The following is an 18,468-nucleotide window of genomic DNA, read 5'->3' on the forward strand; positions in this document are numbered from 1 at the left end:
GGTTGACAATGCTTATTAAAAAGCCAAACTAATTTTATAGTAAAAAATAGGATTTGCTACATAAGGTCATTGTAAACCATCACTTAGATCTTGTAGTGATCAGGCAAGCCAAAAAACACATTTGGCTTTTAGGCTATTTTTATTCTTTCAGAATATTAATGAAAACACTCTAAAAAAAAGGAAACAAATAAGAGGTCAACTCACAAAGTCTCTAGGCTGTGGAGCCCATCAAAGCATTTCTTTCCCAGGGAGTAGATTCTATTGTTATGGAGATGTCTGCAGAGGAACATTAAGCACACAGTCAGGAAAGCACACTGCACACAGTGGACTTAAGCAAAACATTTTGATGGTTAAGTCAAAAGAAACTTATTTTCAGGCATGCACTGATTATATGCAAGTCATGCTTTTGCAAGAGTATGTATAGGAGGTACCTTCACCATCCTCCCCCATTTCTCCTGATATCTCCCCACCCAGACAGGCTTCCATTTGGTTTCACAGAAGGGATTTGGTTTAAAACCACCTAGATTGTTTAAAAAGGGTATATCCTGGAGTTAAAGGTTGGGGTTTGCATATAGAATACTAGGCAATTTTAGACATATTCAGTGGTGGTTAATTAACATGTTGTCTTAAAAACTGCATGTGGGGTGTGAGGTGTATTTTTGGAAGATGTAAAATCAGAGGGTGTTAGAGGGTATGGCACAGAACAGGAGCAGGTGAGGAGATGGGTAATATGGCAGTCAGGAAACTGGCATTAGTCTTGCAGAATGAAAGAAGACACAAAGCCATTGGACAAAAAAGTCATAGCTTCAAGGAGCTGAGTAAACTAACCAATCTTAAAAGTGCTGTAACTTGTCTTCCTTTGAAACTGTAAAAATCAACAACCGCTTTCTCAAAAGTTTAGCAATTGAGTGTTATTTTGTTACGTATTTCAATCAACCTCTCTGCATGATGGCACAGAGTGCTGCTTATCTCTCTGTCTTTTAGACTGACATGGAAATAACCCACTCTGTGTGAAGCTCATTAATGTGAGTAGATACAACTTGGAGCCACTTCAGGTTTTTTTTAAAAAAGGATGACTTTTTCCTAGCATATTTTTCCTTTTATTTTATTTTTAACATTCTACTATTGTGGAGGGAAACTTCATGAGTAGCACTTTAAAAGAAGAGCTGTGAATGAGGGCCTGTCAAGCACGTTCCCTTCAATGCTCTGAAAATAGTTAAAGATCAAAGGCTCTCTGAATGTTCTGCAGAACCTACAGAAATTGAATCTACCTGTCCATGAAAGGCAGGGATTCTGATGACAAAATGCAAATGTTCTGTGGGTTTTTCCTTTCCTATGGAGAAATCTAATCAACTTTTGTTTTTAATGACTACACTGACCATTAATGCTCTAGTTAGCATGAAGAGTGCATCTCCAAATTCCAATAATGTTTAGAACTTTAGTGATAGAGCTTCAAACCTGCTCCAACTGACCATGCATTTTTGCACTGAGTTGAAAATTTGCCAGACTGTATTGAGTAGCAAATAAAAGAAAGCAGAACCACACACAAAGATTTTGATGAGCCAACAATATCAGATCTTGTAGGTCATGAGGAATGATTCAATTATTAATCAGTATGAAGTCCAGAAGATTAGAAATAAGCAAGGAAGATCTAAATTAAGGAAACCTAACTGAGCAGAAGCAATCAGGGTATGAAAAGAAGTAATTTTCTCTAGAATTTCTTAACTGTCCTCTTATCACTGTATTTCTGGTAGGGATCTAGAGAACAATGTTCAAGACAGTCTCTTGTCTGTAGCATTACTGAGATAAGTCTAGAAGCTTAGTTAAATAACAAGTCCATCCATTCTTTAACTTGAATGGGATTGATACTTAATGTAAACAGAAGGCAAAGATTTTGCAGCACTAGGCAGCTGTTACCCCTCCATTTTTGGTGCCCTAAATGCTTATATGAATATATTAAGCACTATGTAGAGATGACGATTATAACTGCAATAAAGAACCCTGGCGTGTGCTAGGTTCAATGCTTATACTGGGGCTAGAATATGCTAAAATATGCTAAGTGTCTTACAGACTGGTTTTAGACAGCTTGTAAAGCTTGAATATATTATTCTCTCCTTAATAATGCTAACATTTTCCAAAGTATCCTGAAATAACTTCTCCATCTCAGTTTCTCTAGCAGTCCAGAATTTTTTCCACTTGGTTCATTCCCAGAAGATAAAAAGCTGAAACCACACTCCACAGTATACCTTCCAGGTTTTGGTGTGAGCTACGTATATTTCATTTAGTTGAACTGGTATGCAAACATAACAAAATACAAAACGACATACACTTTCTATGAAGGGAAATGCATCCTTTTTGTACTGGATGGCATTTTTTCCAAGTCATCCAGAAAGCTTTCAGTTCATTTCCTGTTTCTAATCTTCCCTCATTCAGCCTTAGAATCTTAGAGGGCATACAGTTAAACTCTTCCTGTTTGTTTTGCTGACCAGATAGGGTGATTTTTAAAATTCACTTACATAGTTCTTTATTGGAGATTGAAACTTTTAAACTGGATCAAAACAAGTGATTTAGCAAATGCTAATTTAACTGTAGGAAAATGTAAAACATCTGTTTCTCCAAGATAATTTTTTAAAATTTTGGTTTGTAGTATATTTACAATCCAGAAAACTTAATTTACATTTCAAAAAGAACATTTTCTGCAACAAACAAAATTGACCTCTTGGTAAAGATATATCACTAAGACTAGTACAAATGTAAAAGGGAAACTGCAGATATATAGCCCCAAGATATCAAGTTAATATTAAGACTGAAAGACAAACCAGACATTTAAATAACCCATGTATAAATCTATTTACCTATCATTTGCCAGCTGGGGAGGGACTAGGCAAATATTTAATTATTAAAGGTTGTCTCAAGCAACATCTAAATTAAACATTGCATCTTCAAGTAATTTATCACAAAGTGGTCAAAGCCCTGCAAAGAAGCTGAGGTTGTGTCTAAAAAGCAATCATTAAAACTTACAGAACTACCAAACTAGAGAGGTTTCCAAAAGCATAGTCTGGTATGTAATGAATTTTATTCAGTGCCAATGTCATTGCCTGAAGTGCTGGTAAACTTCTAAAAGCTTGTACGGGAATTTCTGTCAAAGAATTATCGTCTAGCCACAGGTGTCTAAGGGAGACCAAGCCATTGAAGCAGTTGGGGGGCACATAGTTGATGTGGTTGGCATCCAGACGTCTAGGAGAAAAAGAAATAGAGAAAATTGACTCTGAGAAAAGGACAGTGGACTTACACGATGGCTATCAGAAGTTATCACCAAGAACACAACCCCAAAGGATGGACACGGGTTGCCACATCCATTTTTAATTTCCTGGATATTCTACATTTCCATCTTGCTTGCAGAATCACCCCTGAGACCTCACATTGTGTTGACAAGTCTCCTTGTCAGCTGGCTCTCTGCAGACAGCTCTCCTTTGGAGCCATCAACTCACTGAGAGCATACACTGATCATTTTTAAGAAGAGCCTCTCTACAAACCGGGTATGAATTTGTTTCCTTTCCCAGTTATTTGAAAGTATGAAATAGAAAAGTGCAAGAAACTCAGCCAGAAATTCTCTTTCAGAATCTATAAATCACTGAGCTGCAAGATGATTTGGGTTTCCATACACTAGACACCCATTCTAAGAGCCAAAAATAAAACTCACTTCTGAGTTTCTGTTCCCATTTTACCTTTTCTTAAATATTGTTTATTCCAATGATTCTAATGAGCACTGAAGTTCACATTTTTTAGCAGTGGAGCAAAATGTTTTTAAAATGGAAATTAGTGCTGCTAATGCAATGGATTAGTTTTGAAAAAGAAGCTATTAAATACACTTCAGTTGCTGCAGAGCCAACAGAGGGAGCTCAGCTGCACATTGTACCTCTTCAGAGTCTGCAGGTGATATCTTGCTCTCACACTCGTGTAAATAAGGATTAAATCTACTGAACCTTTGGCAAATGTGGCGCTAAAAATATTATGTCATATATTCCTTGGCTTTTGCTTTTTCTCGGTTTTTAATTCTCACTGTGATGCTTTCAGGGCAAGATTTAAAAGTGTCCTTCAGATTTCTGAAAGTTCATGAAACATCCAGATAGTGATCTGTACTCAGATACACTTTTTCTGCTTTTAATGTGTGGTACTGACTTGTACCTTGCTCAGAACATGAAAGACACGCTCTAAAACTTTTCTTGAAGGTGTCTGTACAGAGGAGTAATTAAGTGAATGGGGAAACAGAAATAAATTTAAATAGATGTTTGAAAACACCACAGAACAAACAGCCACACCCAGGGTACAAAGAAGCAATTCTGTACAACCTAAATTCGATCTGTTTGAGAAATGCAATACTCTTTGTGGCGGGCATACTAATCTCTTTATTTAAAGCTGCTTCCTCATTTACAGTCATGTAAAATGTCAGGTCCATTCTATCTCCTGCTCCATGCTGCTCCTACCTACTGCATGAGAACAAATAATGACTGCTAAGGCTCTGTGCCAGGCTGGCAAATAACTGAGACAAGGTCAGTTGGAACAAATTTATAAAGTTCAGTGTCAAAGCCCTTGTACAATTAAATTTTCAGTATAATAACTGACATGGCAGGCAGCAGAGACAGAGCTTCCAAAATAACTCAAGGGTCTGTCAACAAACGGGTGAGGCTGGAAATGTTTAGAAATACTCATGCTGTACCTCCCCCATTCCCCAGGCAACAACCATGCTACGCCTGTGTTTTCAAATAAGGTATAATTTGAATGAGTAGATGAGGTTTCTTTGTGTTCAGTCAGAAGTAAATTTCTTCCCTGAGTGATGCTGGTATGTAAACTAAGAAGTTACAGTTGCCTTAGTTTGACAGTTACACTGATTAAAGAATAGAGGCTTTATTCAAACTAAATGTGTTACTGTATTACAATTAACATCTTGTTCAATATGATGCCTGCCTGGGCAGCTCTGAAGTCCGGTTGACTCCACAGGAGTTACTCACAGGATGCCTGGCTGCATGGTGAAGCCAAGTCAGTTGTTTGTATGTGATCCTGTGGCTGAAATGGCAATATTTCTGCTGTTGTTAGTGAGACCAGGATTTTTATCTTACCAATATGTGGTAGCAAATCAAAGAACTGACTTTTTTAATAGCTGAAGTTTCCAAATATAAACCCACCACTGGCTATGTAAACAAAATACACAACATAGAAATAAAAACAGGACTGTTGCAATATAAATGAAATTCTAAGTAGTTAAACTATTGTTTAAATAAAGCTTGGAAGAAATCAAGAAGCTACAATGATTTGTGCTGCCGGTCCTGTAACTGGATTATGTATCCTGCAAGTGATTGTAAGAAGTACTGCTTCAAGTGCTCTTTTGTTATCTAATCTTTTTAAAATTTCCAAGTACCGTTTTCCCTCTTGCAGATATTAAAAGGTTTCAGCAGTGGTTATGTTTCCAGTCATACTGTAGGTAATGCACACTGATGTATAAACCATTGATCAAAATCACCGTTTTCAGCCAATTGTTTTACGTGTGTTGATCAAAGTTTTGGCACTTCCAGAACTAAACCCATTAGCTCACAAACATGACCCTATTTATAATTGAAAATATATAGATAACATGTGGTGAGTTTGAAAGCTGCTATTATATTCCAGAGAGAGCCAATTTAGGGAAACAGAAATGCTTGATCTCTTCTGATAGGCAGCATGTAAATAAAGCAGCCAGTATGAAATTCACCATGAGCTCCGTATAAATGCCTAAACCTTTCAAAGCAAATGCTTGAGCTATATGGACTGTATCTCACTGGTGTTTCCTGTGACATACTGTGAATGCTACGAACATGCGCATAAATTATGAAAAGATATTATTAATATAGAATTGCAAACAGGACTCATTTATTGATACTCTACAATGAGTAAAGGTAGGTGTTTGAAAAATATTTGATTTGCATTTTTTTGATCAATTCAGTATGATTGGATACTTAGTTTTATACCACTGGTAGGTTTCTAATGGAATATATATTTATTTTTCCTTTTTCTGAGTCTTCTCTCAAGAGCAAGCCCAGCTACAACCTGGACGTACCTTGTGATCAAGAAATCCCTTAATGACTTGTTGGAGTGTCTTGCTCATACCCTCAGAGTTCAATCAAATGCTAGATATGGGATCGGGAAGGAGCTTTCTCCCAGGTCATGCTCCTCTCTGAAATAAACAGCTATTACATGGACTGCCTCTTCTTGCAATGGATGAGGGCCTGAACACAATGAAGGGACCAGAGAAGAAGCAAGCCACACAGACAGATAAAGAAGACAAGGACAAAATGTTTCTTCTGACATTTAAGTTTAAAATAGGAGGGGTAAAACCGAATGAAAAGGGGCTATATGTTAAAAGATAGGGGAGGCAGAGAAGTGAGAGCACGAGGATTGATTTTGGCCATGGTGGATTAAAGAAGGGCTGCACTCCTCCCTCTCCTACCAGCTTCCTCTTCTCTTGACCTGGCTCTGTTATACAGGGAGCCACAGCCAAGCCTTGCCACGAGGCATGAGGCAATGCTGGTCACAGGCTGGGGACAGGGTCTGTCTGGGGAGGGTATAACAGGCAGGAGGGGGTCACCTGTAGCCCTACCATCTCTGCTAATGCATGGTGACACGGACCTTCTTAAGGGTTTCTTCACAGGAGTTCAACTCAAGCCTCATTTAAGTAATGGCAAGTGACATCAAAACTAGCTCTGAAAAGTGGGTGTAATGAAAGTATAGCCGGCTATTGTGAGCCATGTTTTTCAAACCTGGCCCTTTACGCAGGATATCCCCTTCAGTACACAGGGGAAAATGCTAGGACTATTGTAAAAGCTTAATTACAGCACACCAGTTTAGCAGTTCCCACAGCTCACGTTCAGCTCTGCCCTTGTATGGGCTTCTACAGGACTGATACAAAGAACCCTGTGTAGCAACAGCAAGACCCAAAAAGAAAAGTCACAAGTCACAGTTTTGCAGCATTTGTTTCTGTCCCACTGCTCAGTTTTACATGAGGAGGTCTCTGTAGCTCTGGGAGTTTCAATCCTTAGTGCTTCTCTTCATATCCAAACAGGTTGCTCAGTTGTTTTGGTAAACCTGCATTCGAGATGGTGGGCCAGGAAGCTAGCACACTGCATAAAGCACAAACAGGCAATTCCAACGCTACGTTTATACAAAGATTGGCTCTGATACTTGGTATCCCCAGTCCCCACAGGTGGGAAAAAGTGGGAGCCAGCAGGAGTTGTTGGGTCTTCCTAGGAATCTGGCTGCAGACGCAGATTAGGGGTCCACAGCTAGACCGGCGCTCCTGGTGTGGCCGGGAACGCTCCCAGGTCCTGCAGCCAACTGGCCTGGAGAGGCCCCCGTTACGCTGGTGACCTCTCCTACGTTCCCAAGCGAGGCGGCAGAATGCAGAGCCCCTACTGGGGATGGTCCCGGCGGTGTGCGAACTGCCAGATGGCCCCTGGGTACAGTTGGGGCAAATGTTAGCTGACACAGTCAAAAGTGTGCCAAGGACCCTGTTAACTGTGTAGCAGGACAGACAGTCATGGCCGGTGCCTGGGAGCACTCTGAAGCTCTGTCTGCTCTGCTAGGCTGGCTGTAGCCACAGTTTGTCACTGTGTGGTGCCCAGGAGGATCTCCTTGGAAATCTAATGTGGGCCTCTGTACTGCTAACCACTCCAACAGCAGCTTCTTGCCCTCCTTCCACAAGTGCTGCATGCCCTGGTGGGCTTCAGACATGCAGAATGATTTTTGGCTAGCAGTTTTGAGGTTGAGAAATTCGTCTGTCCCTTACAAATGTGATAAACCCCCCCCGTCTTTTGAGATTACCCAGTAGACAGAAAAGAGTCAAATACCTAGTAGTTTATACTGGATGAAAGAAAACATCACCCAGTGGCCTGGTGTTGCTGATCTAGTTCACCCTATTTGCATCCCACTTTGAAAGCAACTGGTCCTACAGCTGCTTGAGTTAGGGACTGCACCCCAAAAAACAGCACATGAATTTTAGGGAACCTTGCACCTTTATCATCCTCCCAGCTGCTTATCAAGCTAGAAAAGTGTCTGTGACTGAGAGGACTGGTCTGCTATTGTATTAGTGCTCCATGTTTCAGTCACTCTCCTGTTACCTAGTGAGCCCCATGGCTCTAGTAGCCTGTCTGGTTAAGATATGCAAGAAAGTGAGGAGACTGCAGTGGTGAGTTTTGAGACATCTTTGTGTATGTGTACAGACACCTGCATAGGTACACACAACCTTGATTTAAACTGTGGGAAATTCCTCCTCAGGGAGTTTGTGTGTACCTGTTGAGGTACCAGGTTTCCTAAGAAGGATAATACTTTCTGTAGGCTTCATTATCATGGGGTGTGACATGGAAAACCACAACTAAAGCTCCTGTCTTTTCATGAAAACAATTCTCTTGGGAGAATGTGTTTTCATCAAAGCTGTTTTGTCTTTTAACTAAAAATCAGGGTTATTAACACAAGCGTCAAACCGGAAAAAAATTGTTTAAGGTTAATGTTTCTGAAAAAAAGGCTTTTTAATTTCAAGCCTGAATTGGAAGCATTTCAGAACCCTGTGCCCTCAAAGTCTTCAACTCTTTGTTAGGATTAAGAATGGAAACTTCTCTTGAAATGTCAAATATCTGGAAAAATAGGGAGAAGATGAAAAATCCATCTGCTGACTGGTTCCAGACAGGCAATTACTAAGAACATCCAAGATGATTTCTAGATAATCTTTTATGTAAAACTTGGTGTCACCATCAGGTGCTCCACAAATACCAAAATATCTTAAAAATAAAATTTAAGAAATTTACAAATTCTGTTAGGAAATCTAAAACAAATTTAATTTATACTATTTTCCTGTTACTTGTAAAGTCAAATTAACTTGCTTCACTAAATTCCAACTTTGCAGGTTGTCAAAGGAGAAAAGATAGTTTATTTTTTCCTCTTATCAACTGTTTCCAGTGCTTTGGAAGACAAGCTATGTTATATTCGTCCCTATTTTCTACTATTAGACATAAAAGTCCTCTTAAATTTTACAGGAATGAAAGCAGGTGATATGGTAAATAATGCTTCCTTTTAAAAGTCCTTCATGACTGCTTTGGCATAGGCAGTGTGATATCACCTGATCTGTTCTTGATTTTGACTATTTTTGTGTCTGAACACAGCAGTAAAACCTGCTCATTAATAATGATGCCTAAACAAGAAAATAAACAGGGAATGAAGTTTCATCGGTAGTATTCACTGCGAAGGGATGTATTACAATAGTTCCAATAAAAGAACGGCATAAGCTTTGCTCTTCCATCAGCAATGCCAATTACACTTTTCTCCTTCATTTAGCAACATTCGCAAATGGAGATCTGCAACTTATTGGTCACTAGTAATATAAAATCTGTGGTAAAGTGTTCAGGGAAAAAATAAAAAGAAATTATTGATCTGTCACTGCCAGTTTTACTAATCCCTTCTTGTTCATAAATACTTAAATTATATACCAATTCTGGGACATAGGTATGTCATCAGAAATGACAAGACAATTACAGTAGAGAAAAAAAAAGATACCTATTTAAACAAACACACACATTAAATGAAAAATGTTGGACAGAAAACAAACTGTTAATTAATAACAATATTTGAAAAGCAAATCAATATACGCATATAAAAGGTTTTTGGACTAGACAGGTATATTCAAAATCACCAAAAGACTCCTAGATTTAAAAGCAGAATGGAGATATTGAGGCTGTGGGAAACACAAAATCCAGAGACCATTTGCTTATAGTTGGTTCTAAAGAAATACATTTGCTTAAGGTGAGTAACAAGGAAGACAGCATTCAAGTGACACTTCAAACTCTGATGACAAGATCTAAGTTGTGACACATCAGTGACTGTGTGTTCCTCCCTTTCAATCATGGTACCTGTGAACACACTTTCCTCTTTTTGGCTCAACAGAAATACATTCCATTTGAATTGTTAGGACTAGTTATCCAGATGATTTGTATTCGCACTAGATTTCAGAGGAAATTATAGCCCATATAATAACTTGAAGATATCCTTCTGCTGAACTTGGAGATTAAAACCACATCTTACAATCAACATGTTCTGGTTACTTCCTTAAATCTTCTTGCCACAAAAGGAACTGGAGTCCTACACAATCATCGTCTGAGCTCTGGTAGCTGAACTCATTTATTAATCAAAGTAGCACATCACTGTTGTTGACTATTGAACTACAATGGCTTTTATAAAATTGGAGAAGATTTTAATATTGTTTAATCTTTGTTTTTGCTTCAGTGACAGAAAAATATTGTTTGTTTATTTTGAGGCAATAGTATAAAGTTTTTCTCATAGATTTTTGCTGTTGAAGATGAAATTCAAAAATCTTAGGAGTTTTTGGTTAATTTTTCTGTGCACATTTCTCAATTTATAGCATTTATTGAATAATGTCTGCTGACTGAAGAAGACTGATCTATTCTAGAGGTAGGTTAAGCCTTAAGAAATACATGCATATTTATCACTCAGATTTGCCACACCATTCTGCATGCCAGCAATATTACAACTTGGACAAGAAAGTGGAAGAAACTGTTGCTCATTTCTGCAATACATCCGTTCTTGTTCTGTGTGCCACATTAGCATCACTTAATGTATCTATCAGTACTGATACCTATACTGTCATTTTTGAGCCTGGAACTAGATAATGAGGGCATATAGTTCAGAAATATGTTTTTGTGCAAAAACGTGTGATGAATTTGCATTATGAGTGAACATGGGAAACTTGTGTGTGCATACATATACCTATATATTGTGCACGTACACACACAAAATTATACATGTATACTTGTATAAAAAGGATTTTATCATAATCCTCTTCACACTGATTAAGGTAGAAAGATAGTTAGCATGGCTTGCCTCTCTACATGCCTGCCTTTCTTGAGTAAAACCACAAAAGGCAGAAATTTGAGTTCTGTCACCAGTTTTCAGTTTTTCGCATCTATACTAACCTAAAGCAAAGGGTTAATGAGGCTTTCAGAAATCATGCTACTTGCATAGTTAAACATAATAAATACAAGAAGTTGCTATCTTACAGGAATTGCCTTTGTGAAAGCTTTTAACCTCTTGATTACACCCTTGAAAAGACTCCTGCTATTTCAAAGGTTTCAAGAAATAATTCCTATTGTAATTCAGAAGCCAATGCAAGAACCACCTTGTGAACAGAAAATTCCTAGACTATATGAAACAAGAAATTGAATCTGTGCACACCTTTATCTGACAGGCACAACCCCGTTTAAGCAAACAAAAGAATAATAGTTTTCTTTTCCTCAAAGAGGTCTCTTTTGCTGGTGATCGTCTTTCAGGTGATAGTAGCTTTTCTGTACAAACCCATATCAGTCCATCTTGGGTCTGCTACACAGCTGTCTAAAGGTTTCCACTGACCACTCCTATTCTCCTTCTGTTTTAATTCTGTCACAAAATATCAGTCCTTTACATAGACTGCACAAACTGTGTTTGGTTTACTTCTTCAACCTCTTCATCCAAGGAAAAAAATATTTGCAACAAAGCCTGAGTGAGACTGTCATGTTGTTTAGAAACTGTGCTGAAAATTCAACAGTCTCTTTCAGAGCAACAAAGGAACTCTTGTTTGCTCAGCTTATCGTGTTTTGGTCCAGAATGTGTATAGAGTGATGTGATCTCAGCAAGATTTTTTTTTGTTTGTTTAGCAGAAAGAAAATCTAATATAGTCACTAGACCAGCATTTTCTCATGACTTTTTCAAAGATCAAAGGAAAGAACTGTAACCTCAAAAGTATATGGCTGAGATATTTCAGTCTGTGTCTGGTCAATAAAGAAAAAAGGCACTGACCGAATAACAATTATAAGATAATTAATTCTTAGGGCTGTTTCACCTTTAGAAACCCTAACAAATGCTTTGTATATTAAGGAGGTAAATGTTGTTCAAGATGGACATAAGAACCTGGGAGCTAATACAGTACAATGTGTGTCTGTGTAGTGGCAAGTTATACACAGATGACATAATTTTGATGAGAATCAATGCATTTCATTAATTATGTTTTTCAGATTTTGGCTGAATTGAATATATGCAAAAGATTCTAACCTTCTGGTGGAAATTCTTTATACACAAAAAAAGAAAAGCATGCTCAATACAGTACATTTCTCAATCAATACATCTTAACTCTAACCAGACTGGATAGCTCGGTACAGATGTTCACTCTATCCTTGTCATTGTTAAACTTTTACCAATGATGCTGGTAATCAGTGCACACTGTATCAACATTTTTTGTGACAGTTATTTGAACTTCCAGGTGTTGACTTTCGTATTTGGATCTTGGAACTTCTTAGGAAAATAATTTTATTTCAGAGTAAATCTGATAAAATATAATGTGGTCAACTAAAGCAGAGAAGAGCCAGTTGACATCTTCCTCTGGCCAAAGAACCTGCCTGCCTACCTTCAATCATGTAGATATTTTATGCTGCACATTCAAAATCAGTAGATATTTTTGTAGTAATTTTTTTTTTTTTTGTATCAGGTAAAAGGCAATTCTGTGGATAATTCAGAAACATACTGTATTTACTGCATCCTGCATTGAGACAGCAAGAGTGGCCTTGTGGTTGCAATATGTGACCTGCAAGTGCAGCATAAAGAACTCATGACACTGAACTGACTGAACGAGAACATGGCAGATGAATTTCAGTAAAGAAAGGTGTCAAGTGAGGCACTTAGGGAAAAGGCAATTAAAACTTTACATGACAAACTCTTGAGTAGCTATCAACATACTAGAAAGAGGTTCTGCAGTTGTAGTAAGTATGAAAATAACAGCTCAGTGTTCAGTAAAGGTTAAAAAAAAATAGCAAACAAAGTTTGGGGAGTTAGTAGAAAAGCAAATAAAAAACCATCCATAATTCCCTTCTATAAATCCACATCATGCAAACACTTTAAACATGCTGTGCAGGTTTGATTCTTCCTTGACGTGTCTCAAATAAAATAAAAGAAAAAAAGTTCTGTAAGAGTGACAAGGATGACCAGAGGAAGGGAATGGCTCCCACATGAGAAACAATCCCAAGAGCCTACTTCAGAAAAACGTGACTAATGGAGATACAACAGAAGTGTATAAAATCTGGCGTATCTCAATAAGGACCTGCTGTTTCCACTTTCTCCTGAACTTAAGGGACATCAAATGTAATGGGAAGTTCCAAGTAAATAACAGGAGGTACTTCATCATGCTACACAGGGCTAGCTGATTAGCAGCTATGCTGCCACAAAAACTCATGAATGCTACACTGGCTCAAAAAGCAATCATACAAACTCATAGAAGAAAATTCTTTAAGAGCTATTAAACTCAAAGAAGCCACAATAGGCTTAGTGAATCCCTGCATACAAACCTTCAGCAGCTGGGACAGTTTACCAAAGGACCATTACTATATTCTTTGCCAGACCTTCTAGTTTTCCTTTGGCATCTGCTGTTGAAGATGGGATACTGGGCTAGGTCAGCTTTTAGCACAACCTGGTACAACCATCCTTATGGTATGGGGCAGAAGCACATCAACATAATTTCATTCATACCACGAAGCAGCCAATCCTCACTCCTGGTCTAAGTTCTGGCAGGAGTTCTGTTAAAACTGAAGCTCGTGAACCGAGTCAGCATTGCACAGTCAAGAACTATAAATACGGAGACCTGCCTGAAGCACAGAATATAATTAAGCATCCTCTAGTACACTTTGTTTCATGAGTTAATAGTGTTTTCCACACTGCTTAAAAAGAAAAAAATTACACCAAATGAAAAAAAAAACAAACAAACGAGTCATTTGGAATTCTTTCTTTACCCAGGTAAAGAATCTTAACAAGAAACCATGGGAAAGACCGGTGCTCAAGGGATCATATTCTTCTTGACAGACAGAAAGCATTGCAGGGCAAGGAGTGTCTTCTCAGATGGTGAACCAGTTTATAATGCTGCAAAGAAGCTGCTGGTGTCATGAAATTACTGGAATGAAATCAGTCACTTCAGATGTTTAATTGAGTGTACGATTCTCTTGAAAAGCAGCTCAAAGAGAGTTAAAAGAAAAAGTTGTTTTAGCACATTATTACGTGATATTAATAGGCAATTAACAGGTAATCTTATATTATTGTTCATGCAAGGTTACAAGTTGATTTATCAAATATACTCACAGAGACTGCAGGCTGCGCAAATTCTGGAGTGCTTCAGTAGGAACCTGTCGTAGTTGGTTATTCTGCAGCATCCTACATTTTGAGTAGTACAAAAACCAGAATCAACACAGTAAAGGCAATTTCTTTCATTTGTAAATTTTCTTCCAAGCTTACCTCCTTTGTACTGGTTCTACTTCAAGATTATAAAGGAAAGCTACACAAATACTCTGTTCCCCTGCCCCTGTCAAATGCCAGTTCTCTTCAAAGCAAACAAATACCTGTAGCATATTAGCTTTGTTAACAGCTACACATCAGCTTTGAGCAAGATTTTCAAAGCAACTGAGGAAGTTAAAAGAATAAATCCAATTTGCTTTCAACAGGGCTTGAGCTCCTAATTGCCTCCAGTGATTTTGTAATTGTCACTCTCATATACCCATTTTGTTTTCCTTCTGAAGTGCTTCAGCTTCTTACTCTGATAAAGCTGTGGAGGAATGACTCTTGAAATCCTTACACAGGAAAATGCTACTATGGAAAACAGAACTTTTAATTGTACGAGGAGTTTATGGTTTGGTTTGAATAAAATTTTATCTCTGTAAAAACTGCTGAGTTTTTCCCAATGAAATCAATTTTGTCAAATGGAAGGTTGTTAGCAATGACCTGACTAATCTCTTTTCTGAAATATCACATCATTTAGCTTGAAAAGATTGAAAAATCTCTTTTAATTCCAAAATAACCTTTTCCTCCCTTTGAATACCGTTTCATTCACACCACATGATATTCCTGTCTGTACCAACTCCCACATATATAAAAGGATTCTATGTGGGTAAAACTGAAGTAGTACATGCTGCCTTCAAAATGAGGCATAATTGATGGGACACTGTAAATTAAATCATTTTTGGCAAGCCTAAATCTCCTTAGGACATCAGGAGCTACAGCTGGCCAATTTAAGAGTAGATGGAGCGGGAAGCTCTTCATACTTCTTTCCCACTTATGTATCTTTTCAGTAGAGCTTTGTACACTCTTACAGTAGCATCTGTCTTGGCTTGATGCTGCCTGGGAGGCTGGTGCTCTTGCTAATAATACAGTTTCTGTGAACTTAACATAGGCAAAGATCCCCTCTAGTATAAATATTGTGAGATGTGGCCTGCTAATAACTTTAGTAACTATATGTACTGTTTTATTATTCCAAATAATACAGGGTTTTGTTATATTTTGGTAATTTATCTTATAGTAATTACATTGCAAAGAGCAAAATATGAAATACAAACTACATTTTAAATTACGTGGTGTTCTACAATAATGTTTTCTCCCCCCAGCTCTCAGGAAAAGAAGGTAATTTACCCCCAGTTTTGTGTGATCATTAAAAGTTCACTAACATTTTTAGACTTCAAATCAGAACTTTTGAGACAATTAATGAAACTATTAACTGAACCAATTTTTACCTTTGATATTGTACAGAGACATCTACTTGATGAGCAAGTTGTTTTTAGAATGCCATTAATGTTTTCCAACCTTTGTGTTTAGGATATATTCTATATGAAAAAACAAAGATTTAATGATGTTCATATGTATCTTCAGTTGAATTGTTCAAAATGAGCTGATCAAAATATGTAATTTACTTGATCTAAATGTCACTGGTTAATTAGTTCCCTGGAGCATTCAGGAAATCAGAAATATATCAAAAAACACACAGTTTACTTACAGCACTTTAAGACTGAAAAGGCCAGCAAATGCTCCCTTAGGAATGTATGTCAAGCCATTTCCTGCAAGACGTCTGCAAAGTTTAAAAAAGGAAAAGAAAAAGAGTGAATATGTTTTCTCTTCATGTGGAATTAATTTGGTTGTTAAAAAGCGCAATACAGCTATGTTTGAGCGACTGATGCCAGAGGCAGTAGTTTAAGAGCCTTGTTTTGTCATTAATACACTGTTAAAAGCAAAAAAAAACCAGAGAAAAGCCCTTAACTGTACAGTTGATTTACTGAAGCTGGACTGCAGAGACAAAACGCAATTTCATTGCAAATTGAGCTTGTGTTTCAGAATGCACATCTAATTCTTCATATTGTCCTTTTTAAGGATTAGAGCAATCACAGCAACGAATACACAGATATACTGACAACAATTAGCATCACTAGTTTTACAGGCATGCACTTTTGGAATTGTGTATGTATGATGTCTGTGAACACTTAACTTACTTGCTCTAATATCAAAATATATCCACATAGTATTGACCACAGTTCATTTTAAAGTAGCCACACATAAAACTGCTGTATCGGTGGAATCATAGTTTTCCCTGTGAGCAGATGTGTAATAGGTTGGCATAAAGTGTATTTGATAAAATTTGTAGGGCTTTTTTCCCTACTTATGTTGCATCTTCCTTCTCAGAATGCCTGAAAGTATTTTACAGACCTAAGTAAGTACAAGTACCTCTGCAAAGCATGTTACTCTAACAAAAAAAGACTGCATTCTGTCAGGTTTGTGCCTAGGAAAGAGATTGTGTATTTCATGTGAAATAATAGCATTTCCATGTTCCCCATCAGCGCAACTCCAGAGCATCTTGCATTTAGCCTCCCGACATCTCAGGTCAGCATGAATGTGCTACGATACCTGTACCCTAGCTGGAAAACTGACTGGCAGGGGTCAGATTCCCAGTCACATTACTTTGTGTCTCTTAGCTGGCAACACATGCGGGTTGATATGATGTAACCCTCTTCTATTTTCAGACCAAGTTAAGCCACGTGGAATTGATATTTCTCATCAGCTAAGATATTGCACACCAAAATTGCAGACAGTTACCATAGACCAGCTGATGTGATAACAGAGTTGACATATGATTTGGCCTCTGGCCCCTCAGGAAAGAACACAGGACTAGATCCAGAAAATGCCTTAGGTACCAAGGTGCCAGAGAGAAACTTAACAGCACTGAAGTAGGCACCAGAGTTGCCAATGCTGTTCATGGAAAAGGCCAGGTGCTTGTCTGTGGTCCCAAAGACCCAGCACTGACTGGCCCTTAAATGTTGCCTTTCTCTGGAGTTTAGTTGCCCCATGCTAACTACAGGGTCCTGAGCACACCTGCTCTTTAGACAGCTCTTTCATACAGAAAACAAAAATAAAAATTGGGCCATCAAGAACGAAAACATGATTCTAGATCCCAGCTCCAAAGACTTTTCAGGCATTTTCCATTTGTGGAAAAGGCTCTTCCCTGCACACACACATCTGCTGAGCAACGTGACCTGTAACTCCGAGCAAGTGGCTCTTCCTCTCTCTGTTTAATTAATTTAATTGTGCTCTGCAGAGGTGCTCAGCTTCAGAGAGAGCTGCTGAGCTTGTCTCTCTTTGGAGTACACTGAGTCTGATGTTCAGACATCTGAGAAGTGGGCATGTGCACGTGAATTCCTGAAGGCAGATGAGTGAACCAAACCTGTCTCACTCCTGCTCCGAGGTGAGGCACTCACGCTGAGCATATTTTTTTTCAGATGTGTGAGGGGCTTCTCCAGCTTCAGCTTTCATTCTGAATTAAAATGGCAATGACTTCTGGCTTGTTGCTGGAACAAGCTGGTGCGTGCTAGGTTAGGCACACCAGACTGGTCCCCCAAGTAACATAAAAAAAAAATAAAGTAATGTAAAAGTAAATGCCATTTGTGGATCACTGCCTAGCAGAGGCTCAGGACCTATCTAATGCTGATCTCAGTTTATGATATGGTTTTTATGAAAGACTACAGACTGCTTCACAGCTTCACACCCACAGCACCCTTTTGCTCTGTTATTTTAATGACACAATTGGACATGAGTCTAGACATGAGGCTGGCATGAACCAGAAACTGAGGAGTCTGCAAAACTGTACTGGAAGAAAAGTAGGTACAGGTATTGAGGTTTTCAATTACAGCTATAAGGTACTGCTTTGAGTGTCATATGGAAAGCTTGATAAAGAGTACAGAACTAAACCCACTAAAAAGACTCAAGCTGGTGCTTTTTCAGGCCACCATCCCTTCTTAAGAGCGGCTGTGTTGTGGCAATTTTCATAATTGTTGCGATGCAAACTGCCAAACACACTACATGTTCATACCGCCTGTTTGAACTGGATTATTCTTCATAAAATGGGCTAGCTGAGAAAATCAGACCTGTTTAAGAGCTCCTGGAGAAAGGCTCTGGCAATTACCAAGCATGCTCCTCCCTGTTTCAAATGCAGGACTGTGGCAATTTAATTGGGAAGCTATGCAGCATTAAAGTTTTGTTTCAATCTGTAATACTAACTTTTCCCAGCTTCAGAGCATCATCATGGCTTTCTATGGTAAGCCT

The 18,468-nt window shown here is 38.2% G+C and overlaps 1 protein-coding gene across 1 annotated transcript in view; it reads right to left on the reverse strand.

Annotated features, from left to right (window-relative positions):
* LGR5 (leucine rich repeat containing G protein-coupled receptor 5) overlaps positions 1-18,468 on the reverse strand; it is a 93,897-nt gene that overhangs the window by 24,802 nt on the left and 50,627 nt on the right. Inside the window, exons 3-6 of the mRNA XM_032999957.2 lie at positions 15,875-15,946; positions 14,194-14,265; positions 3,022-3,237; positions 205-276 (exon numbers count right to left, since the gene is read on the reverse strand). Of these exons, the coding sequence (XP_032855848.2) occupies positions 205-276; positions 3,022-3,237; positions 14,194-14,265; positions 15,875-15,946 (432 nt within the window). The remainder of the gene's footprint in view (positions 1-204; positions 277-3,021; positions 3,238-14,193; positions 14,266-15,874; positions 15,947-18,468) is intronic.

The sequence above is a fragment of the Tyto alba genome, unplaced genomic scaffold, assembly GCF_018691265.1.
Source record: "Tyto alba isolate M040663 unplaced genomic scaffold, T.alba_DEE_v4.0 Super-Scaffold_2, whole genome shotgun sequence".
Classification (NCBI taxonomy): Eukaryota; Metazoa; Chordata; class Aves; order Strigiformes; family Tytonidae; genus Tyto; species Tyto alba.